The sequence below is a fragment of the Canis lupus genome, chromosome X, assembly GCF_048164855.1.
Source record: "Canis lupus baileyi chromosome X, mCanLup2.hap1, whole genome shotgun sequence".
Classification (NCBI taxonomy): domain Eukaryota; kingdom Metazoa; phylum Chordata; class Mammalia; order Carnivora; family Canidae; genus Canis; species Canis lupus.
The window spans coordinates 45,424,099-45,450,919 of NC_132876.1; the positions used below are offsets into that span (position 1 = coordinate 45,424,099).

Sequence of the window (26,821 nt, forward strand, 5' to 3'; positions counted from 1 at the left end):
TTGTAAAATATACTGAACCATGTCAAGCCTCTGTTTAAAATCCTCCAATGGCTTTTCATCAAAGAGTAAATGCCCAAATCTTTACAATCACTTACAAAGCCCTACATTACCTGACCGTGCCACCATCACCTCCCTGACCTCATCTCCTAATTCCCCCTCCACTGCTCACTCTGCTTCAGTCTCCTTGTTGTTCCTTGAAATCTAAAGGCTTCCACCCAGTGCCTTGGCATTTGCTACCCACCCCCCACCCTCCGACCAGAAAAATGGTCTCTGAGATGTCAGCATGGCTAACTCCCTCACTTCTGTCAGGTCTCTATTCAAATACCACTTTATCACTTAGGCCTTCTCTGACCATTCTGTAAAGTATAGTCAAAACTTCCTATTTTTCCCCATAGCACATCTCCCCCCCCTTTCTCTGTCTCATGTTCACATGCACACACAATGCTCATTTATCTTGTCTATCTTCTTATCTTCTCCAACTAGAATACACACTCCATGAAGGTAGTTGGGTTTTTTTAGCTACTGTTAAATCTTTATTCCCTAGAACAATATTTAGAGTATAGTAGATATTCAGTAAATATTTGTTGATTAAATGGACAATGACCTCCAATAAGTCACTTTGCCCCTCTATAGATTCTCTTGATCTCTAGTAAAAGGAGAGGTTTAGATTAAGACCTCATCCAGTTTCATCATTCCATAAACTTATAACTTACACTTCCTCTGAATCCTCTGAGGGCCTCCTTAGCACATTATCAGGAACATTACATATTCAGTAAATACTTGTTAAGTGGTCTATGATTTGGGATTATAAAGACCTGCATTTTTTAATGGCCATTCTGTGCTAGGCAGAATTTATTCTACATTATCTCCTTTTAATCCTCAAAATAATCCTAGAGGAATATATTATTATCCACACTTTACAGAGAAGCCATGTGCCTTGTCTAGGTTCATATAGCTGGCAAGAGTGTGGGACAAGAATATAAACCCTGGTCTGTATGGCAAGTCCTGAAACCATTCAGATAAACTACCCTTGACCTATGAAGGTTAAAAATGACATTTTTAGCAAAAAATAAAAGAGAGTACCAATACACAAATGATAATGTAATTTCTACGGGAATGATAAATTGACTTCCTATAAATAAAGTCCCATTATTTTGTGCCCCCCACAGATTATCTTTCCTAGAATCCCCTCTTAAGAATACTACCACTACCATGACCCCAGGAAGCATACTAAAGCAAGCATGATGCAGTCAGCACTTTTCCTTAGTTTATGTAATTACTCATATATAGCCTTAGGGTTAGGATATCAAAATTTTAATCTAAAGTTAAAAGAGGTAGGGGGATGGCTTTCCCCCAGTATCTCTAGTGACAAAAAGTAGATAGATGGCTGCCTGGGAGCAGGGGTAAAGGAGATTAACTGAAACTTTTCAGGTAATAAAGTTGATTTAAAAATAAATGTATGTAAGAAAAATCTATTTTGAAGTGATTTAAATAAAACATTTGTAAACAACAACAACAAAAAAACAAGTGCTGCCTTAAGCAAAGTTGAGGAATTAAATGGGAGTATATGGAAAAATATTAGAAAATGCTATTTTAATTTACAGTATTAAATAGAAAACTACTAAATTGGGGATCCCTGGGTGGCTCAGCAGTTTGGCGCCTGCCCCTTTGGCCCAGGGCATGATCCTGGAGTCCCAGGATCGAGTCCCACATCAGGCTCCCTGCATGGAGCCTGCTTCTCCCTCTGCCTGTGTCTCTGCCTCTCTCTCTGTGTGTCTCTCATGAATAAATAAATAAAATCTTAAAAAAAAAAAAAGAAAACTACTAAATTTATTTAAAGCAAGATTTAATTTACTCATTTCATTTACACAGCACTTTATAGGAGCTTATTGTACCTTGCAAAGGGATAAGAACACTGATGGTCTCCCAGAGACTGAGAAATCTCTCCGTACATTAGGAATTCCCTCTCGATTCACAGGCAAGGAATATACAGCCAGTTTGCTTATTTTCCTAAGGGCAGGATGGAGATGAGGAAGGGGTAAAAAAGTTGTTTTTCTTTTGTCTTTGAAAATTTGATGTCTAGTGGATAGGTAGGACAAATGAGTATACATCAAATCGAAAATAATCCAGGTCTCTCCAAAAGAGAGATCTCTCTCTCTTCTTCGGCCTCCCATTCCCACCCACTCTGCCCAGAGTTCCCCACCTCTGCCCAATCTCTAGAAGATCTCATCTCTGGGCTTCCATAGCACGCCTCACAGACTTTTATCAAGATATTTAGCCCATTGTTGCACTAACTGTTGGAACTTACAGGCTAGTTTAGTGAGAGGATTATTTTTTAACAAATGGATTTATAAAGTTATATTTTCCATTACTCAACTAAGGTATTGTTTTTATTTCATAGGTTGTTTGAACTCTCTAGCTCCGATACATTATTACAAACTGTTTTATTCCATCATTGTCTTACCGTGTCTCAAATCTTTTCTGTTCTTGAGCTGATTTCACCTGCTCACATATATATGGGAATTTTTTTCCTCCTTTGCAATTTAGTAAGTAGATTAGTGATAGTAATAGTGGCAGCACTGGTAGTACTATTATTAGTAGGACTGGTCATAAGAGTGGTAACTCATAATCATAATGACAATAGCAATAACAGAAATAGCTGTCATTTACTCTGTTATCTCAAATTCTCCCAACAACCCTGTAAGACAAAGGTATGCAAACATATGTAGAAACAGAGGCTCAGCAAAGTTCAGTAACTTGCCTAGGGTCACTCTGAGTTTGTGGCAAAGAAATGAATTTAAACCAAATCTTTCTTACTAAATCCAATACTATTTCCACTCTGCCATAATTACCTTGAGGAGGGGAGGCTGCTAGAGTAATTCCTCAGCTCTGCTTCCTGGTCTGTCCCTGCTAATAGATTTTAATGCTCACAAAGTAGTTCATGAGGTGATTTTGCAGTACATATCATCTCTGAAGAAGGATGCATGTTTTGAGGATCGGAAAAAAACCTCTGGATTAGAAAACTGACTTATGAACCAACCAAAAGGAGACAAATATGGAGTCTGCCAAGGTTAGTTTAAAATTGTCTTCTTTTATCATAAATTCTGAGAGTTATTGAAGAATATAAGGTAATGGTTTCTGGAAAATGTCAAAAATCCCATATACTTCCACAGTTTTGCTTGAATGACTTTTATCAACCAGATCAGCAGAACTCTCTGAAGGCTTTACATTAATTTGACTTAAATATTTCAATTATAATGAAGACATCGATTAAATTTGGCATAAAAATGCTTCTAAGGCCAGACATGGGACTCAGTTAGAAAGGCAGTGTGGAGTGGTAGAAATTGGTGGAAAGCAGCACTGTACCAAGAAAAGCCCCAGCTTAGTTATTCCCAAACTATCTTTGGGGCACATAAATTAACCTCTCCGAGTTCTGCTACCTCATCTACAGAATGAGGTTATAAGATTGTATGCTCTTCAAAGTCCCTTTCAAGTTCTCACCGACTCTTGGAGCTACGTCTTGTTTGCAAATGCTATTGGGTAAATCCGAAGTCTATGTAGCTAGAATCCCAAGTGAGTAGAAATTCATTGATTAAATTTTAAAAAGGCTCTGGGAACTGGAGAATATTTGGTTACAGGACAGGGTAAATACATGTCTCTTGAAGAAGTGCTAAGAAAATGACATTGGCTATCTCTCCAGCATCTTTCTTCCTAGCTTTCCCCATTCCTAGACTTACACAGGCCAGTTGGTTCAATGAGGCACACCTGCATGCCCCCAACAATCAATGCAGCAGCAACTAGCATAGATAGTGCCTTTGCAGAGACAAGAGATTCAGAAAAAAATCTTAACTTGAATTGAGTTAAAATGAGGAACTACAAGGACAGGGGTGCAAACCAGACAGCACAAGGTAAGGAAAGCCTTCTGGGCTCTAATAGGCATAGGTGAAGGAGCAGAGTTTATGTACGTTTGTGAGGGATTTCAGTTGGGAAACAGGTACCCAATGGTGAGAAGCTGGACCTTATTTATCAGTGAGGAACACTCCTAACTTTCCATGGTACATCTTCCCAAATATTCCAAGAATATGGGCTATTCTCCCTGACATTCAAGGCCCTCCAATAATCAAGTCTACTTTGCCTATATAACTCTACCCTCCTGTGTTCTCTAACAGTCCCCTGGATTCACTTGGTCATTAAACTTGAGAATGCATGAATTATAAGTTGAGGAATCACAGAGAATAGCTTTCAAATACCAACTCAATCTCTTATTTGCTGTGTGACCTTGGGCAAGTTACTTAAGCTTGCTGAGTCTTGATTTCCTCATGAGTAAAACGGTTAACACCTATTCCACATGCTTTTAAGTTATCATGCAATGAGATGATAAAATTATACTTATAGTAGTTATCATTTACAGTGAATTGATTATGTACCAGGCTCTATGCTCCTTTCATTGTACTGCTCTCAGGGACTCATCCTCCTGTTGGGAGTAGTCTTCAAACTAAGATTTTAGAACAAGGTATCCAGTGGGTATGAAGGCAGCTGCTAGTCTAGGTAGGCAGTCGGCTTCAGAATAACCAGCGAGCTCATACATAAGTTTTATCTCAATAACCTTGGGTGGAAGGAATGATAACCAGAAAGCAATGGGTACCTGAACAGCAGGTTGTATGTGTGCACCAGAAATCAAATAAAAGGGCCCTTGCAACAATCCAACTTAGCAGGCTTTTATTCAAATTTGAAGAGATCTAGCAGAAAGTTTGCATATCTCAATTTTCTCTTCCTTTTTCTTTGGTTTTAAAGGCTTAGGAAAATGGAAGAACTTCGAAAAGAAATTTAGAGTCACTTTTCCCAAAGTATGGGACTGGAATAGGGAAAGACTGAGCATACCTGTTGGGTGGCCTTAGGAAAGTCATGTAACTTCTTGAATTTGAGTTTCTTTATCCATTAATTGAGTCCTGTTCTTTTTAGAGCTATGGTAATGATTAGAAATAAATGTATTTAAAGTGATTAATATTTGGTGCATAACATATATAATAAATAGTGACTATTTAGTATGTCATTAGTTATATTCCTCTAGCACTGAGAGATTCAAATGTCAGTTAAATGTGGGATGTCATCTCCACATATCAGCAAAAATATAGGTACAAACATCATGCATGATATTTAACAATTTGATGAGGCTTGGGAAAACCATGACAAGTAGCTTTCTTACACTGTCATAGTCCTCTAGAGAAAATACGTAATATAAGGCCTAGGAGGGATGCCTGGGTGGCTCAGTGGTTGAGTGTCTGTCATTGGCTCAGGGCATGATGCCGCAATCCCGGGATCAAGTCCCACATCAGGCTTCCTGCATGGAGCCTGCTTTTCCCTCTGCCTCTGCCTCTGCCTCTCTCTCTGAGTCTCTCATGAATAAACAAATAAAATATTTTTTAAAAGGCCTAGAAGCTGCAGTTTGCATTTATCTCCTATAGTAATATCAGTTGCCCCACAGAATTTAATACTTCATTGTATCCTACCCCACATAGCATGCAGACAGCTCCAAAATTTGTATTTATATTCCAGACTTCTCTCTGAATGCCAGGCTCATATATCCAACTGCCTACTCTGCATCTCCTCTAGGATGTCTAATGGGTATCTCAAATAAAACATAGCCCAAACAGAATCTGATCTTGCCACAAAATCTTGCCTCCCTTAGTCTTCCCCATTTTAGTAAATAGCACTACTATCTACTCTGTTACTAAAACCAAAAATCTAGGAATCATCATGAAAAAGTCCAATCATTTCTATCTCTAAAATATCTCTTGAATCTGCCCACATATTTCTATCTCTATTACTACTACTCTAGTTCAAGCCACCATCATCTTTCTTTGAGATATAACAATAACCTCCTAACTTGTCTCTCTGCCTCCTTCCATCTGTTCTCCCTGGACCATCCAGGGGAAGACTTTTTTTTCATGTAAGTCAGAAGGAATGTGACAGTTTCCTATTGAAAATTGATCAATGATGTCCTCCTGCTCTTAGGATAAAGACCAAAACCTTCTAAGGTACTGTGTTATCTGGCTCTTGTCTACCTTCCAAATCTCATTTTGCCTCACTCTCCCCACTACTTCCTATAATCTAGCCACATTGCTCTTTCTGTTCCCTAAGCTTGCAAGGATCTTTGGCACCTCATGGCCAAAAATCTATTTTCTCTGAAATATTTTTTGTACACTCTTCACCTAGATGGCTTTTTCTTAACCTTCAGGATCCAGTGTGACTGTTATTTTGCTTCAAGCAGACTTTTCCCCAATGATCCAAGATAAAGTAAGGATTTACCTACTTTTCAGTCTGTTGTTTTTCTTTTTATCACTTACTGCATTTATTAATTATATACTTATCCATGTGTTTAATCTCTGTTTTCCCTACCCCTCACTACAACTAATAAGCTCAACCATGTCTCTTAAAATAAAAGTTAACTTATTAACTCTTGTAACCTCTAGAATAGAGTTCACCTCTAGTCACCCAGCACAATGAGTATTTGATGAATAGGAAGATAATATCAAATATACTAATTGTGGATCCAAGGTTGATAATCAAAAAATTAAATAAATTGTTCACTTATCCTAAAATGTTCTTTTCACCTTTTACTTCATATGTTAGGAGGTACACTAATTAGTATCATGAAGACAAATTTACTAGTAAAAAATATGAGGATATAGGGGCACCTGGTGGCTCAGTCAGTTAAGCATCTGACTCTAGATTTTGGATCAGCTCTGTACTGGGTGTGGAGCCTGCTTAAGATTCTCCTTCTACCTCTGTTCCTCCCCCTCTCTCTCTAAAAAAAATGAAGATATAGATACTACCAGGTGTTTGATCTTAGGAGCAAGGGGGTTTAGGTGATTAAATTATTATTTTAAAAGGCTTTGATCAGGAAAAAATAGAAGTCCAATGGTTTCTCATGTAACTTTCATGCCAGAGTTTATAGTGAAGCTGTGATGTCCTGAGCATACAAATTGGGCAAACAAGTCAGGGTATCCTGACCCCATATCCTCTGAGCATAATTATTACTGCCTCTTTAATCTCATTTTCCCAGAGTACACTGGAGAGAGTCATCAGACACTGTAGGTGAGCTCTGATGCAAAGGATTCAAAATACACAAAACACTTAAATTCACTCATTCAACAAATATATTAAGTGACTACTATATGCCAGGCACATAAGGAGGGTAGGGTGTTTTTCCTAACCAGTCAGACAAAATCAAAGCAATATGCCCCAGAAAGGAATCAACTTTCCCTGGCTGCCGACCTATGTATATGCAACTCATCACTTAGGCTGCTGTATCTGGTGCTTCCCAGTTGCCCCTCAGGATCCCCACTGGAACACAGTGCCAAATCATGAAGAGATTTCCAGCTATATAAAGTACACTCAGTACCAAGAAATGATTTATAGACTTGAACTGATGAATTATTTTCCTATTTGACAGCCAAAGGAGACAATTAACTGTCTTTATAAACCACCAGTGATGAATCATAATGACACAAGGAATTGCTGGACAGGAAAAGGCCACTCTCCTTAACATTCTTGTCCTCAGGACTCATTTTCACCTCAGCTTTGTCTCAGCAGCCTTTGCTCTTGGTTCACACATCATTCAGATGTCTCACTGGCTGCAAAAGCTCATTTATACGGACAACAATATTTGCTCTGATCACCTTAATTGACGAATTACTCCACATGATTGCATATCCTTGAATGAAACAGTTTGGCCTCTAATACCTATGTTTGTAGCCTTTTGCTTGAGTTTGTCATAGACCCTGGTTAACTTCCTACTTTTAAAAAAAAACTTCATCACCTGTAAATAAAGCACCCTATTAAAAATAGCAATTTGTCTTAAACCATTTGTTAGACTGCTTTCTTGTGGTAAAATGGCTGTGAGGTCATCTTTGCAAGCTTTCCAGTCTTAATAATAATGATAAAAATGATGCTAATCACAATAATTAATATCATTTTTGAATACCTAATATCTCCCAGATACCATTCTAAGTGCTTTTTGTATATTTTCTCCACTGAACACAGTAACACCTCCCCATTTTGCATGGGAAAAAAACTGAAGTTCAGAAGAATAAATTTTTTTAAAGTCACACAGCTACTATCATACTAAGGATTTGAATCATGTTTTTCTGACTCTGAAGCAAAGTCCAAGGGGGCCAATCAAGTTTTCAGTTTTCCACGGGTCTTCTTTAAGAATTAAATGCTTGGTTCAGCTCAAATTTCTTAGAAAGAGCTTCCTCCATTTTTCTCAGCAAAAGGTCTTATCCTTCTCCACATAACAAAATTTGTTATAGTCAAATCAGAGTATAGTACTATGAACAACGTATAGTTCTATAAGCATTTGCTAGCGGAAGGGGCTCAGGCTTTGAGAAAACCATTACCACCTCTTGAACCTTCATTGCAGTGCTATCATTTAGTTACAGTAGAACACTGAGAAAAATTATTTATCTGAACTTCAACTTCAACAGTAAAGTGGGGCTAAAATGACAATACCTCACAGGATTTTGAGATGCTTAAATGAGAAACATATGTGAAAACATAGTGCCTAGCTCCTAGCTCCATAATTATATGTTGTATCTAAATGTTAGCGTAAACCTTTGTATGGGAAACAATAGAATGCGGAGGGCATTAATCTATTTGGTGAGACAAAACCTACACCAAGTACTTCAAGATAATTAATTATAAATTAGTGTCAGTGTGGTGAAAACTTTTGCAAAATTGCCAAGGGAATTTAGAAGAAAGAAACAGGTGACCATAAATGAGATTAATCTGTGAAGGCTTCATGGAAGAAGTACCGAAGTACAAATGTGGCTTGGCAAAGAGGAATGAAAGAACGTGAAGCAGGCAAGTAAGCAGGAAGGAAAGGAACATTTTAGCCCCAATTTACCAATGTAGAAGTTGAAATTCAGGGAAATTAAGTAATTTTTCTCAGCGACATTTCTTGAGCATTATTGTGTACAGGAGCCATGCAGGTGGTTTGTAGCTGGTTGCTTTTAAGAGCAAGGTTTTGGAACAAATGTTAGTTTGAATCCTAACTCCACCACTTACTATCTATGTGACAAATAACTTATCCCCTCTGAGCCTCCCTTTCTACCCTTATAAATAGAAGAAATATCTCCAAACTTCCAAGGTTGTTGTGAACTTTGTCTGATGGTACACTACAATACCTGACCCAATAAATGGTTGTCCTCTGAGCATCTGCTCCATTCTGTTAGATCTGGTTCATGGCTAATCTCTCACCATACCAAGCTCCTAGTTTTCATCCTCTAGAAGGGTGGCTCGATAAAATGTTCTTAGCTTGCTCAAACCACTGCTTTCAGGATGGAGAAGAATAAGGTAGCTGACTGAGACTTTCACAAATGAACATAGTGGACCTCAGAAAAATCTGTGCCCAGGAATCTCAGAGGTCTTTACACCTAGGAGTCACACCACAATTCCTTCCCAAGAACCCCTTCCCTCACCCCTAATTCAAGTCAGAAGAGTCAGCCAAGGAGTCAACGATCACCTCAGGTGATGGAAGAGAGCCACTTGAGCGGAACTGACCTGAAATTGGGCACGTTTACCATATCCTGCTGCCATGTGCTCTAACTTGCTCACCCTCATCTCTCCAAGCAGGTCTCCTGCACACCTACTTATGAAACAAACCCACAGGAATGAATGTTCTCACAGTCCAGGGAAATTTGCGGAGAAGAAAGACCAGCTTTCTGCTGATGGGACAGTGAATAGTATTTGTTCATCTCCCTATAAGGCATAGAAACATGCAAACATTTCCCTAGGACAGAGACTGGAGATCTCTTTGAGCTTGTCTGTCATTAACAGATAGCCCTATGTCATAGGTTGAAGCAGTGGGGAGAGCAATAGGGGGTAAAAAGGAAGTACAATACAATAGTGGCAGAAGAGGAAGGGGTAAAAAAACACTCCTTAAACTGATACTCAAGGCCCTCCCTCCTTCCACCTAATTCTAAGCAGGATTTTTTTTCCTCCTAGTCACCCAAGGTCATGAGTAGAGTTGACCTTGTTTCCAGAGGGAGAAAACAGCCACCTGCAGGGTATGAATTGTGACACTCTGGGAAAGGCACTGCAAAGCTGCCAGAAATTCCCACCATTAGTCATGCCTATGATTTACAGAATTGAAATATCTATTAAATTGCAAATATGTTAGCTGTAAAGGGAAGCATTGGGGGCCATTATTGGTCAGGAATTCTTCATCGTATTGAGGTACTAGATGAGCTCCAGCAGAAAATAAGAATCTGAGGAGATGGGCTACCGAAAAGACAGGACATCAGGACATTTGAAAGAATCAGAAAAGGGACAAAGATGTCATTCTCAGTGGGCTGGGCAGGCTAGGAAAGGCCAGGGTCACCCAGGCAGGGAAAGGGAGTCCTCAGAGGAAAGGCAAAGGAGCTGCTACAAGCTGGTTTTGGTCATGAGATTTTTGTACCTGCGACTGTACAAAAGAACAGTCAATTATGAAATGCACAGTCAGTCATGTGAAAGTTTCCTTAATGTGGCCAAGAGCTACTGACTGCTGAGGGCTTTCCTCATTAAGTCATATGGAAGGTATAAATGAGATACATTCTCACATGATAATCAGGACACAGACATTCAGATCATGCTAACTGGATGCTCAGAACACGAAGGAGAGAGAACATATGCTAATGACTTGTTCCCCTCAGTGCTTCACACTGCACTACTTCGGGGCAGCTGCAAGGTGGGTGCTTCATCCCCAGGGCTTTTCATTTATCTGTAACATTTGAAATGAACTTGCTTCATCACTTAAATTGCTCTTCTCTGTAAGGTGATCAATTTGTCAATACCCCTCCTGTAGTACTGCATCCATAAATTGTGCCCTTCACTCTCTGCTAGAATTGACCAGTCAGCTGGATGGTGTGATTAGGATGGCTTTTGAGTGCTGTTCTCCAGGCCACTTGTATTTTTTTTCCCACTCACTGCTGGAGATGAAAATAGTGGAGCCAAGTTTGAGCCAGCCACACAGTCACTCACTTGTTGAAAAGCACTACTGAACCAAACTCTTTAAAGCAAAGGCCACAGAAAGGCAGCCCCCAAACTGAATTTAGCATATAGGCATGTTTTATTTATTTAGTCCACTACAGTGATGAACAAACCAGAGATTTCTACATAAAAATCCAGACTCCTATGATCTCTTCAAAAATTAGAGAGCCTAGTAGGATTGGATCCTTAATTTTACATGATAACAAGCTAGGGCTGAGTCAGGGATTCTAATACTCTCCAACTTGCCTCTCTGTGTTGCTTCGCGCACCCATTCAGGTACATGACTTGCCTAGCTTCCAGAAGCATCTGACTATTGATTAGGGCATTGCCCTTTTGCTGGCTTGGATTCAACCATCAGCAGTAAATGCTTTTCCTTTTATAGAAGTAACAGAATCTCAGCTATTTCTTCTTTAAGCCAAAATGATGGATTGGCAAATGAACGTTTTATATAATAGGTTATTTCAGGGATCTTTAGACCTGAGCTCTGAAGTCGCCAATTTGGAGTCCTCCTGTGGATGCATTTCCTCTTTTTCTGGCCCAGAAGCCAGGAATAAGGGACTATAGACAGAGTAACAATGGGATATGATAGAAAAAGCATTATATTAGGAATCAGAAGATGCAGGTTCTAGTCGTGGCCAAGCCATTCACCATCTGCCACCCCAGGAAAAATGGTTTAAACTCTCTGAGCCACAGTTTACTCTGGGACAGGGGAAGGTTATGTTATGTGATCACACAAGTTTAGGAAATGTCCTAAACTATATTTCATCCCTTAATACATATTAGAATATGATATGCACTAAGATGTGCTGAAATGCCTTGCAAAAAAAGAAATCTGTTTAACTTTGACCTAGCAGATAAACACATTGCCACAAAACCTCTCTGTCCCTCTCCTCTCTTCTCCTTTCTCTCTTTCAGAAATAACTACTAACATCTCTTAGATTTGGAGCTCCACAGAACAAATTTTGGAAACACTGTTTGAAACACTATTTGTTATACTGAAAAAAAAATTAAAATTTTCACAGATTCCAAAGAGAACATAATTCTGTCTCTACCTGTCTGCTTTCAGAACCACATTAAGAAACTTGCATCCTATGTTCCTTGTTGCACAGAATAGGCACCGATTTATGTGTGACTGCTCTTTACCAATGGAATCAACATTGTTTAGCTAGACTGTTCTCCATCACTTCACTTCAACTAGCTTGAAATAATTATGATAACTACAGTGAACCTCACTAATCCATTTTTTTCTCAATATGGATTTCCATATTAATAGGGCCATTTGGTACCAAAATATGAAGCTTGGCAAATTCCATCTTCTGCACATTCTTGCTTTTTTTGACACCACGCTTTTTTTTGTTTCTCTCTTGCCATCATCCTAAGCTCAGATTTAATTCTGTGTCCCATTTCTACTAATCTGATCTAAGGTGCCCACTGAGAGCTATAAGGACTAGGTTCCAAAATATTAAGTGTATCCTTTTTAATGGTATCCAAATTCCTATAGGAAATTATTGAAGACCAAATAGTTAATGTCCAGAAAGGACATGATAGTGGAATAATGAGCATTATAATCAATATTTTGACATATTTTTTCAATGTATGTAATATATATTTGGTGAATGAAATTATATGGTTTGTGCTTATTAGTGGGTAAAAAGTTATATTTGAGAGTCAGAAAGACCTAGATTGGTATCCATGCTCTGCCAATTACAAAATATGTGACCTAAGGCACATAACTTCACCTAAATTTTCTTTCTCAATAAAATGGGGACAATAACAGCATTTACCCTCATACGATTGTTCTGAGGATTAAATGAGAAAATGAATGAAAAACACAAAGCACAATGTCTGCCACACAGAAAGCTCTCAATAGATATTAGCTCTCTGAGTGCCCCTATTATGATTATTACATAGTTCTGTTATATTACCATTATTCAGTCAGAATCTCAATTCTGTTTCTTCCTTCAATTTGCCACCATATTTCCACATTCCACTATTTTTCCTAATCCCACTTTCACCCCAATGTCTAAGTATTAACAGTAGAGGCATAAAGAAACAAAGAGCCAGGGCCAGGAAAAGCCTGATTTCAAGCCTAATGTGGAATTGCTTCCTCTGTGTGTAAATAGCAGCCATACATCAGAGGAAGGTTGTTCTAATAAGCTATGCAGTCTCAATGACACGTACAACAATGCAGTACAGTTAGTTATAACTTGGCAAAGTGAAATTAAAAGCACTTACTGAAGGCATGCATTTGAGCATCTTCACCAAAAACCGATCCCAATTTCCACTCTGTAATTTTACCAAGCTTTGTGTGTCCAGATTGTGTTGCTACTATTGCTTAATAATAACCTAGCAGCAAATCCTTGAAACATATCCATAGAATAAACTTCTCTTTCTAGCCATGGCATTTAGACACAAACAGATTAAGAGATTAACCTAACATGTGAAGAGTCCCAAATCTGGAACTCTAGAGCTGTTTACAATGATCAGAAGGATGGATATTATTTGCATATTCACCAAAGAACAGGTTAGTGTTTTTTCTAAGTAGCCAAGTACATTTCTAAAAAGCTGAATAAAATCATGCATTTGTGAATGATTTGCTAGGTGAATGGTGAATTATCTTCCAATACAATTAATTAGTGCCAGCTTCCTGCTTGTATTCATTTTGGGAAGCCCCTATAATTTGACTGCCTTTGACCTTCTCAAGGCAGACAGTCTCCTCTAATTCCCAGAGACCCTATTACATTATCTTTTCTACTCTCCCACTCCTCTTCTTCCGTTATCACCTGTTCTATATTCTCACTATCATATAATCAACACTCCCTTTTCTTCTTACCACTTCAACTAGCCCTCTGCACAAAATTCAATGTGAGAATAAAGGGAGAATTTCTCTAAAATAACAAAGAGCCACCTACAATATGCTATGGGAAATAAAACTGTTAGTTGTTGGCGTCTTTGACAAATGACCTAAACACACTAATGTACATGTCTATTTGTTGTTAAACACTTCCCTATTCATCTGAACCCTCCGAAAGAATAAAAAGAAATGTCCACAATAATATTATACAAATCTGCAATAATTTATATATTAAAAGTATTCCAGAAAAGTTGCATTTAATTCAAATTCTATTTTAATGCAGTAGGAAACCTGGCTATTTAAAGAAATCCTATGACAAATTCTTTTATATGGAAAAAAATAATTTCATAAGACCAATGGTTACCTTCTAATTCATCAGTTTTGAATATCTGGATCTTTTTATAGCTGATCTATTTAAAGCAAGTAGCACCTACACACTTAAAAAAACTGCTTGTTTTACTGAAAAATATTTCTCAAATATATAAATTTAAAAAGAATGGTCAGAAAGTAACCTCTTAAAATTTTGATTATCTTTTAAGGTTTGCATACTTGCAATATACAATTTTAAAGAACTTCTATCTACATAATTTTGTAATTAACCAATCCTATTAATTTTATGTTGAAATACCTATTCCATGCCTGTGTATTGCTAAGCTGAAAACAAGTATGAGTGGGTTACTTTTTTAAAAAAATTTTTTAAAGATTTTTTTATTCATGAAAGACACACAGAGAGAGGCAGAGACACAGGCAGAGGGAGAAGGAGGCTCCATGCAGGGATCCTGCCATGGGACTCAATCTGGGATTCTCCAGGATCACTCCCTGGGCGGAAGGCAGACGCCAAACCACTGAGCCACCCAGGGATTCCCAAGAGTGGGTTACTTTTTAAATAATCTCAGCCTTATATTTTGAATCACAAGAGGACAAGCTGTTTGCTTTGTAATTCCAAACATACAAAGCACAATATAACTTATATAAAAATTAAAAATAAATTTTCACAGAGCAACATCTTAAATCTCTGTACCAGGAGGCCATTTTGTTTCTACATCAAGCATAATATTTGAAGTATGTTAATAAATACATAAACTTGATATCTTCTTATATGAATGATGACAACTGACCCAAGGACAATTGTTAACTATTATTAACTACTTATTTTTTTCTCCAGCATGTGATACATACTCAGTATATTTTTCCTCAAACGATAAATGAAAAATTACTGTTTCAGTAGGTGAGGCTGCTTCATCCCCATATTCTCTTGACAGATTTCCCTTGGTGACCAAGGAGTCATATTTTCATGACAGCTCTTAGGAAGTTAGGTAAAACAATTGTGGGCCTATGAAAATGAGTTTGGTGTGTGTGTATGTGAACTAACATGCTCACAAGAAAATCAAACCCGTGAGTGACTTCTTTAGCATTAATCTCTCAGCTATTGTTTCTCAAAGCATAATCCTTGGAAGACATACAACAGAATTACCTGGACAAAAAAGCAAGTTCCCATTCTTACTAATGTATTGAACTAGAATCTGGAGGAGGGAGACGGAACCTGTATTTAAAGAACCTCATCTTTATCCCACCTGGGTCCCTCCACATGATTCTGATGTGCATTAAAGTTTGAAAACCTCTGGGAGGTAGAGTTGAAGTGAAATTTTAAATCCATAGTTTAACTATACTAAAAGTTTAGGGCAAGTGAATTAACACCTTATAAAATACCCAAAAGAAGTAGTTCTAGCTCTGTTTTTCCAGAATCTAAAAAGAAACTAAAAAAGTAAATGTGTTGTCACCATAACCCATTAGATGGAAGCATAAAAGAGGTTTAGTGTAAACTCTACTCTGATCCAATTTAAGACCCAAACCCAATACTATAATGCTACAGATTTTCGTAAATAATTCCCAATGGAAGTGTTCCGCAAACAACGATACAGATTGTGTGACTGTAGTCAAAATGATGATGCAAGGATTTGTGCATGGTCAGATCACTTATTAATGATGTATAATGGCCTGGTTGATTCTTATCCTTGAATGATACAGGAAGTCTACTTCACATTGATGAAACTAGAAATCAACCAAAGGCAGATCTTTCCTATTTGGGTTTGTCACTTTAGGGTAGTTATTATGAAACCTCATAGAGGAAAGGATATGCAATTCTAATCAAAAGGATAATTCAAACCTCCACAGAAGTTACTCTACAAATTCAGACTAAGTAGAACTGTCATATATTAGGATATAAAATGAACTAAAGCATATGTATATTAGTTTCTAATTAAATATTTTTTAAATATTTACTTATGGGGCATCTAAGTGGCTCAGTCATTTAAGTGTCTGCCTTTGGCTCAGGTCATGATCACAGAGTCCTGGAATTAAGTCCCATGTTGGGCTCCTTGCTGAGCAGGAAGCCTGCTTCTCCCTCTTCCACTCCCCTTGCTAGTGTTCTCTCTCTCTCTCTCTCTCTCTCTCTCTCTCTTCCTCCCTCTCTCAAATAAATAAATAAATAAATAAATAAATAAATAAATAAATAAATAAATAAAAATCTTTAAAACATATATATTTATTTATCTGACAGAGAGAGAAAGGGAGAGAAAATGTGCAGTGGGGGAAGGGCAGAGGGAAAGGGGGAGACAAACTTAAGCAGATTCCATGCTGAGTTCAGAGCCTGATATAGGGCTTAATCTTACAAATCTGAGGTCATGACCTGACCCAAAACCAAGAGTTGGACTTTTAACTAACTGTTCCACCCAAGTGCCCCTCTAATAAAATATTTTGTATTACTTGTGTTAACATTCAGAATTTTGAAAAAAAACAGAGCAAACTTCTGACTCTCAAGGATCAAAAACTTAATTAAATATGAGTTACAGCAATGAACTTACTCAACAAGTGTTATTATTAGTAAATGGATCTGTATTCCTAACATTAGTGTGAATATGTTATAATTAACCAACTAGCTGATGTGAACATTACATAGTTAAAAAGGTAATGCCCAAGAGCATCAGCCATAAATTAATTAATTAATGCAATCAATATTACAATTGTCTGGGTAATGTCAAATTTTACTATGGCTCAGGTTTTAGCCACAATACAAACGTGTGTGAACACTTACACACACACACACACACACACACACACACAATCTAACATATATATAAAGAAGAAAAAATTAGGCAAGGTTTGCTTAGGAACAATAGCAAGTAGACTTTTGTCATGAAGTTTTTTAGGGTGCATCACACTCATCATCAGGGATACCTTTCATGGTATTAGGTTCTGTCATATGTCCCTAAAAATTACTTTCTAACATTCTCCACAAGATAAGAATATCCTGAGTTTCTCTCTTCCATTTGGTGTGAGTAGAATTACTAGTTTATACTTTACTTTTGCTTCAGATTTAAAATACACACATACACACTATTTGTTTGGAGTTGCTCCATTTAAGAATCACTAGAGGCACACAATAACATCAGTCATTTATGAGCAATTTTGTATAAATGATATTCTGGATGCAGTCCAAAAGGATGTCATTCCAAAAGCCTGACTGAATCTCAGTCTGAAGCAGGCAGGCATTACCTACAAGGATATTCTACATATGGGTTAAGTCAACATTCTGAAGTGGTTCCAGAATATCTTTTCTGAGATGCTTAGTAACAGTCAATGATATCTTGAAGAGTAAAGAACCTTTCATAAAGGCAGAGAACAGATATGCAGCAATTAGGCTCATGTTCCCTAAATCAATTGCCCATATTCTACATATAGTTTATCAGTACAGCGTATTAAAAGTAAGCTTTCCAACCATTGATTTGCAGCCAATTCTAAATTCACTGCAAGTTCATTCTTTGTTTTGGAAACAACTTCTTCCCATACCAAATTATACTTAAAATTTCATTTGCCATAATTTGGTGGAACCAATTCTTACCTGTAACTTTCAATTCAGTTGTTCGTCTTACAAGTTTTCCTTCAAACTTAAGTTCACAAGTATAATTTCCTCCATCTTCTTCTTGAACTTCTTGGATTAGAAGAGTGTTTCCTTTCTGTATTATTATACTTCTCCACATTTTTGGCTTGCATTCCTGCATAGAAAATATTTACAAGCAAAAAATTAAACTTCTCATCAAGTCTTGGTACTGGCAAGTTAGTACTTTCACATTGTTTGTACTCCTCTTTAACTTTCATAATATATATCTAAAGTTAAGTCAATGATCAGAAAAAAAAATCACAAATGCATCTTAGTGTGTACAATGAAAATATCACAACTATTAGCCTAAGACCTACTTTAGAGGCCTGATCCCAAGTGCAGAAAGTGTTTATAGAGATATTTTGCAAAAAAAAAAAAAAAAATGGAAAAGCATACAAACTCCCCAAAGGGCAAAAGAGGTAGAGTGGAATCTTAAAAATTGCTAAATACCATTATAAAGCCCTGTTTTTGTTTTTGTTTTCTATTTGACAGGGATATTTTCAAAGAGTCCTAAGAGAATAGTGTTCATTTAGCAACATAGTATACTACAAGGGAGCCTTAGGCATTATTAAAAATTCATGTAGGATTTTATGTTGTCAATGTAGTTTACAATGGTTTTATTAATCATTTCTTATAGTTGAAAACTAATGCTAATATTCCGGAGTCTCCCTCTTCATAATCAAGAGATCCATTTGGGTGGGTGGGGATGAGGGCAAAGGGTCTAGAAAATTAGGCTTAATCAGTTCTCTAGAAATATAGCTAGGTAAAATAAGTACACATTTTGTTCTAGTAATGAAATACAGCAGTTACCCACTTATTTTCTGAATTCAGTGATATATGACCAGATTATATTATTTGGGTTTGGAAGACAATTTTTCTATACTCCTGATGGGAATATGAGAGAGTCTCACCCCTCGGATTGGACTTCTCTAGAAAAGATTGATTAACACTTTTTCAGAGAGTGACAAGGACACAGCAATAACCAAGTATGTAGGAATATTCAGCCAAGTGGCTTTGCCTTTTGTGAATTTTCTCAGACTACTTTTTAGATATGGTTCCAGTTTGTCTACCACTCATCTCAAATGTTCAGCCAAAGTGGTGGCCAAAAGCTATACAAACATCAAGAGAAGGTGTAGGGGACAGCGTGAGGTGGTGTTGAATAATCAGAGAAAAAATACTTTATCATCTAAACTCTGAATCTGTCAGTCAAGGCAATTGTGAGGACAATGATGTAAATAATTGTTAAGAGAACTTTTCTCTTTTCCCAACATCTCTACTACTCCTCCCCACCCCCACTCCTGCTCACCACACATATATCCTAAACATTCGCACAAAGGTAGAATCAGAGCTGACTCTCACAGCTCTGCAGACTTGTGTACATGCATGCACACACGTGTGCGTAAAATGACTTGAAAAAAATGAGTATTCATTTAGTAGTTTCTTACTGTAACAGATTTTTTCTTTTGTGATAAGCAGGGGTTTTGGCAACAAAACACAAAAACTGGCACTTAAGTTCACAGGTATGATATTTAAGAGATATGCTTGCTTTATGTCCAATACAACTACCTACACACATTGTCAGAGAATAAATAAAAGTAATACTATCTAGAGGATCTAGATATAAGGCTGTTTCACTCCCTAGGGTCTTTCCAAAGAACAGTTAAGGGGCTGTCTGAAATTATATTACATAGCATGTCTGGCAAGGTTATCACCTATATGAGATTGGCTTCTGAGTTAAACCTTGGGATATAAGGTTTCTGGGAAAATGAAGAAGAAAGTCTGAACAAAAAGAAAAAAAATAGTCCAGCTGCCACTATCATTATACAATAATAATCCACAATTATTTTCGCATTGCTTCAAACTCTGATAGCCTCAGATTTCTAAAGAATCATTCTGAAGGTTATTAAACAAAAATATGGTCCCTCTGGGCATTTTGAGAGGAAAGGAAAATGAAAACTGAGCTGCTTCACTTTCACATAGTAGTGGTGGGGGTGGGCAAATGAGCCCACACACTCATTGTATTCAAAGACAAATGACATTGTTTTCTAATGTCATATTTGGGGCGAGTCCATATGCAATTAGCTCTAACCTTTTTCATTTTCCCTGCACACTGCTTTGATTTCTTTTTTCCCTGGGAAGTAAAATGTAAATAGGAGTTAGAAAATAACTTCTGATGAAGAACAGCCTGTAATCTTAACACATTCTTTGGGCTAGATCAACTGCTTTCCAAGTTGCCATGTAGCCTTATAAAAAATTATTTGTACCCAATAGGGTTTTTTAAAGATTTTATTTATTTATTCATGTGAGACACACAGAGAGAAGCAGAGACATAGGCAGAGGGAGAAGCAGGCTCCCCACAAGGAGAACAATGCAGGACTCGATCCTGGACCTTGGGATCACATCCTGCGCCAAAGGCAGAGACACTCAACCGCTGAGTCACCCAGGTGTCCCGTACCCAATAGGATTTTGTGGATTTTATAAAAAACTGTGGCATAGTAAAATGTTATTGTCAGGCTATCTCCACCCTTCTGGAGAGACAATGTAGTATAGATGAAAAGGCAAACTGTTGTCAGAGCAAGACAGCTCAAGGTCAAAATCTGGGGTTCACCCAAGTTCTGTGATCTTGGGCAAATTTGTTTAAGTTCTTTAGGTATCAGATTTTTACTCTGCATATGAGGATAACATATACTACCATGTAAGCAGCCAGAGCCCAGAGGCTTGCAGAGTTTATTCATTACACTCTGATTGAGCAGCACTATATATGGTGGTCATCCAGCACAGTGAATACTTTCCATTCCAAAACTTTCACATTCTTGGATTATGTCTCCTCAAACCTCCAACTCACTTTGGTGAAAACTGGTGCTAATGGACTAATCAGGTGAAAACCAATCTCAACTAATTGGTTAACCATGCCCAGGAACATAATACTTTAACCCACTGAAAATGTATAGCTCTTACGAGGCTACTCCAACACTAATCCTAGCAGGTGGGTAGAGGAACTATACTTTGTTCAGAAGAGGCTTATAGACAACCATCCTGCCCCCACCAAACCATCCTCTACATAATTATCTCACTGGCTAGCCTTCACATAACTGAATACCTATATCAAACCTCAGAAGTCTACCAGGTTTTTTACTCCACTATTTGCAGCATCTCTCCCTTAAACTACAGCTTCCAGGCTTACTACAGTCATTGTTTCTCTCCTGTCCTCAATCTTCCTATGACCTCTTTTCTTCTGAGCAGGCCATATCACATTGCTCCACACCCATTTAATTTTGACAGCCTGTTAGGCAAAGAAATTTGAGACATGTAAATCACGTCTAAAAATGGTTGTTTATCTGAGACAAGGAAAAACCATCAAAGCCTCAAATATGAGCAGGCCCCTAATATTGGTTCTCTGAGATCATTAACATAAACTTGATCAACTTGACGGTTTTGCTGAGGGCCAGCCTTGCTGGAGGTACCTAAGTTCAACAAACAGCTCCAGTTCATGGGCTGGCTGAGCCCTCAGAGCAGTTTGTTGTAGGACATCCTTGTTCAGTCAAAATAATGTCAATCCTTAAAGTCCAGCTTCCTTCCCTCCCTGCCAGCTTTCTTGAGTGGCACGTGTCCCTTGCCAGTATTTACTAGGTTGGGAGCCCAGGATGTTCAATAGAAAGATCTGTTGAAAGACAGGAAACAACAAATGTTGGAGAGGATGTGGAGAAAGGGGATCCCTCTTGCACTGTTGGTGGGAATGTGAACTGGGACAGCCACTCTGGAAAACTGTGTGGAGGTGCCTCAAAGAGTTAAAAATAGAGCTACCCTATGACCCAGCAATTGCACTGCTGGGGATTTACCCCAAAGATACAGATGCAGTGAAACTGCAGGACACCTGTACCCCAACGTTTATAGCAGCAATGTCCACAGTAGCCAAACTGTGGAAGGAACCTCAGTGTCCATCGAAAGATGAATGGATAAAGAAGATGTGGTCTATGTATACAATGGAATATTACTCAGCCATTAGAAATTACAAATACCCACCATTTGCTCCAACGTGGATGGAACTGGAGGGTATTATGCTGAGTGAAGTAAGTCAGAGAAGGACAAACATTATATGGTCTCATTCATTTGGGGAATATAAAAAATAGTGAAAGGGAATAAAGGAGAAAGGAGACAAAATGAGTGAAAGTATCAGTGAGGGTACAGAAAATGAGAGACTCCTAACTCTGGGAAATAAACAAGGGGTAGTGGAAAGGGAGGTGGGTGGGGGGATGGGGTGACTGGGTGACAGGCACTGAGGGGGGACTTGATGGGATGAGCACTGGGTGTTATGCTATATGTTGGCAAATCAAACTCAAAGAAAAAAATATACAAAAAAATTTTTTCCAAAAGTAATTGGAAAAATAATTAGATCTCTGAGTCATACCATGTTTAATAAAAGTTCCAGATGAATTATAAGGAGGTAATTTCATCTACTAAAATAATATTTTAGGAAAGACCATTTTTAAATCCCGTCACTCATAACAATGATTTAAGCTTCCAAAGTTAAGAGCTTTATATTGATTTATCTTGCTATACATTCGACAGTTTTCATAATGGGAGAAGAAAGTCACTGGAGATTTTATACTACCACAGCCCAAATGACCAACACTTTTTTGCTAAAAAGTAGTTTGGCAAAATTCTTAGAGATTTTGAATCCCTTTGGTAATGATATTACTGTGTACCTTCTTTTGTAACCATAAAATTGCATTTCATCCTTAAACTTTTAATCTGTTAACTAGAATTTTCAAAGATGTTTTTATACAGAAGGGATGGGCTGTGAAACCCATGAAGGCTTCAGTTTAGTGTGGCTTAAAACTGGTGAGTTACACAAGATTTAAGTCCCATTTATCCTTGTTTTTATTCCTAGATATGGTATTAGAAGTCAAAGAGGGGTTCTTTACTATTGGTAAATTACAAAGATGATGGGTTAATGTGAGAGGAATGGTGATTTGAAATATATAAGCACCTGTCTTTGATCAAGGGATGTGGATTCTGGTTACCATTCCCCCACTAATGTGGATAAGTAATTGTATGTCACTGGACCTCTGTTTCCTCACATATAAAATAGATGTAATAATGTCTGCCATATATCCCATACATCTTATAAAAATTTAATGACTAAGTCCTTACTTGATATTTTCTGCTACTATAAAAAGGAAAATGTTACAAAAGAAGCTAAAAAAATAGTTATCTAAGACTCTAGTTGGGAATTTAAGATTTTTTTAAAAAGTCATATTATTTTGTATAATGTACAAACATAAAATTTATCCTTTTTACCAGTATAATTTGGTGTGTTTTGGCAAATGTATGCAACAAAATTGAGATTATAGAATGTTTCTATCATTCCCAAGTTCCTCCATGTCACTTTGTAATCAATTCCCTCTTCTTAGCCCCAGTCCTTGGTAAAAACTCATGTTTTCTGTTCTTATTATTTTGTGGAATGTTATATAAATGGAATAGTATGATATGTAGCTTTCTGTTCCTGTCTCCTTTCACTAAGTATAATTCATTTGAGATTTGTCTCTGTTGTGGTATATATCAATAGTTCATTTCTTTCACTAGTAAGTAGTAGTCCAGTATTCTACTGTAGAAATATATCACTGTTTAGCCATGCCATTCACTGTTTTTAAAAATTTTATTTATTTATGAGACAGAGAGAGAGAGAGGGAGAGAGAGAGAACACGAGCAGGGTAGAGGCAGAAGCAGACTCCCCACTGAGCAGAGAGCCTGACATGGGGCTCAATCCCAGGACCCCAGGATTGTGACCTGAGCCAAAGGCAGATGTTTAATCAACTGAGCCACCCAGGCATCCTTAGCCATTTATTATTGAAGAGCATTTGGGATGCTTCTAGTTTTTGGCAATTAGGAATAAAGGTCTTATAAGTTGAGTTTTGACTATACAATTTCTTGATTTATCAAAATAATCCATTTTGTCAATTTTTATAATCTTATTTTGATGTGTATGCTTTTCTCAAACTTAACAGGAGTTTGCTGTTGATCTTTACTAAATTTTTATAAGAATCCAGGCTTAGGAGGGGTTTCCTGTATATCCTTAGTAATATTCAAGGGATTAAAAACATATCAAGACAAATTAAAGCCTCTTAAGCAATGTCTCTTTCTACAGGCTGAGTATCTTTTTCATATCCACTCAAATGATCTTTGAGAAATGCACATCTGATTGTAGGATGCCACTATTTAAAGCAATCCATTGATTCCATGAAACCATTTGGTCAGTAGCTCCTTTGAGTGTTTACAGAGCCTGACACTGTTTCAAGCATATTCATTTATTACCTAATTTAATTCATAGAACAGAATTACAGGTAATAGAGTGAGTTAGATTATACAGTTGCAGACCTGGGATTTGAACCCTGCCCATATGTAGGCTCTTTAGCATCTGGTCTCTGCCTACTTACTGCCACTGTCAATGATACAACTATTCAGAATTTTTTTGCTTACTCCATGTGATTACACAGCTGAGTGCTTCACATGTTGATCTCTCTGTCCTACATGTCTTACCTGCCTAACTTTTATATACTGTTTAAAACTAGGCTCAGGGGAGGAGGGGCAAGATGGCGGAAGAGTAGGGTCCCCAAGTCATCTGTCCCCACCAAATTACCAAGATAACTTTCAAATCATCCTGAAAACCTACGGATTTGGCCTGAGATTTAAAGATAGAACAGCTGGAAGCCTATAGTGAGAAGATTTTGAACTTCTATCAAGGTAGGAAGACGGAAAAAATAATAATAAACAAATAAAAAAGCATCCAAGGGGGAGGGGCCCCCACGAGGACCCAGGCTAAGGCCGCGGGGCGGAAACACCCAGGACAGGAAAGCCCCGTCCCGGAGAAACGGAGCTTCACCAATCTTCCCAGACGGAAAGGTGCTCGCAGGGAGTTGGAGCAGGACCCCAGGAGGGGCGGGGACGCCCTCAGGCTCCCAGGGGCACTAACAGAGGAACTGCGCCCCTGAGAGAGCGTGCCATACCCCACGGCCAAGCTCCCTAAAGGGCTGCAGTGCGTGCCTGGCTGGGCCCGGGAGGAGCTCGGAGGCGGCTGGGGCAGAGGGGGCTCTGTGGCCCGGGAGCGTGATTGCAGTGGCACAGGCCCCAGAGCCCAGGGTGCTGGGCGACACAGCCCAAGATCTGGTGCTCCTCCCCCGACAGGCAGAGGACGGGAGGACACAGGAAAGCAAGGATGATCCTGCCACTGAGCGGCCCCGAGCTGTGCAGATCGGCGGCCCCCACCCCCAGAGCATCCAGGCCCCTGCGGACTGGGAGCTATGGCAGTTACTGTGGAGCTGACCCAGGGCTGGAGAGCTGGCCACCGCCACTGTTGTTGTTCCTCCTGGGGCCTCACAGGATAAACAACTCTCACTGAGCCTTCCACCAGGCAGGGGGTTGAGCAGCTCCCCCAGGTACACACACTTGAGAATCAGGACAGCAGGCCCCTCCCCCAGAAGACCAGTTACAAGGACAGGGGAAAAGCAAGTTATTCACCAAGCAGCACTGGAAAGTTCCAAGGGAAGTCGAGGGATTTACAGTATATAGAATCAGAGGATACTCCCCCTTATTTTTTGTTTTCTGTTTGCTTCCCAACCCCCTTTTTTTCTTTCTTTTTTCACTTCTTTTTTATTTTTTCTCTTCTCTCTTTTTCTCCTTTTTCTAGTATAACTTGTTTTTGACCACTCTGCGCTGAGCAAAATGACTAGAAAGAAAAACTCACCGCAAAAGAATCAGAAACAGTCCTCTCTCCCACAGAGTTGCAAAATTTGGCTTACAATTTGATGTCAGAAAGCCAATTCAGAAGCACAATTATAAAGCCACTGGTGGCTCTAAAAAAAGCATAAAGGATTCAATAGACTTCATGACTGCAGAATTTAGATCTAATCAGGCAGAAATTAAAAATCAATTAAATGAAATGCAATCCAAACTAGAGGTCCTAACAATGAAGGTTAATGAGGAAGATGAAAGAGTGACATAGAAGAAAAGTTGATGGCAAAGAAAGAAGCTGAGGAAAAAAGATAAAAACAATTAAAAGACCATGAGTAAAGGCTAAGGGAAATAAATGACAGCCTAAGAAGGAAAAATCTATGTTTAACTGGAGTTCCAAAGGGTGCCGAAAGGGACAGAGGTCCAGAATATGTATTTAAACAAATCATAGCTGAAAACTTTCCTAACCTGGGAAGAGAAACAGGCATTTAGATACAGGAAATAGAGAGATCCCCCCTAAAATCAATAAAAACCGCTGAAAACCTGACATTTAATAGTGAAACTTGCAAATTCCAAAGATAAAGAGAAGATCCTTAAAGCAGCAAGAGACAAGAAATCTCTAACTTTTATGGGGAGAAATACTAGAATAACAGCAGACCTTTCCACAGAGACCTGGCAGGCCAGAAAGGGCTGGCAGAATATATTCAGTGTCCTAAATGAGAAGAACATGCAGCCAAGAATACTTTATCCAGCAAGGCTCTCATTCAGACTAGAAGGAGAGATAAAGAGCTTCCAAGATAGGCAGAAACTGAAAGAATATGTGACCACCCAGCCGGTTCTGCAAGAAATACTAAGGGGGACTCTGTAAAAGAAAGAGAATGTCCAAGGGAACAATCGATAAAAACAGGGACTGAATAGGTATCATGATGACACTAAATTCATATCTTTCAATAACTCTGAATGTGAATGTGCTTAATGACCTGAAAAAAAGGTGCAGGGTTTCAGACTGGATAAAAAAGCAAGACCCATCTATTTGATGTCTACAAGAGACTCATTTTAGATATAAGGACACCTACAGCCTGAAAATGAAAGGGTGGAGAACCATTGACCATTCAAATTGTCCTCAAAAGAAAGCAGGGTAGCCATCCTTATATCAGATGAATTAAAGTTTATCCCAAGGACTGTAGTAAGAGATGAAGAGGGACACTATATTATACTTAAAGGATCTATCCAATAAGAGGACCTAACAATCATCAATATAT

At 38.2% G+C, this 26,821-nt stretch overlaps 1 protein-coding gene across 1 annotated transcript in view; it reads right to left on the minus strand.

Moving 5' to 3' along the window:
* IL1RAPL2 (interleukin 1 receptor accessory protein like 2) overlaps nucleotides 1-26,821 on the minus strand; it is a 1,316,516-nt gene that overhangs the window by 551,437 nt on the left and 738,258 nt on the right. Inside the window, exon 5 of the mRNA XM_072815909.1 lies at nucleotides 17,790-17,943. Coding sequence (XP_072672010.1) covers nucleotides 17,790-17,943 — 154 coding nt within the window. The remainder of the gene's footprint in view (nucleotides 1-17,789; nucleotides 17,944-26,821) is intronic.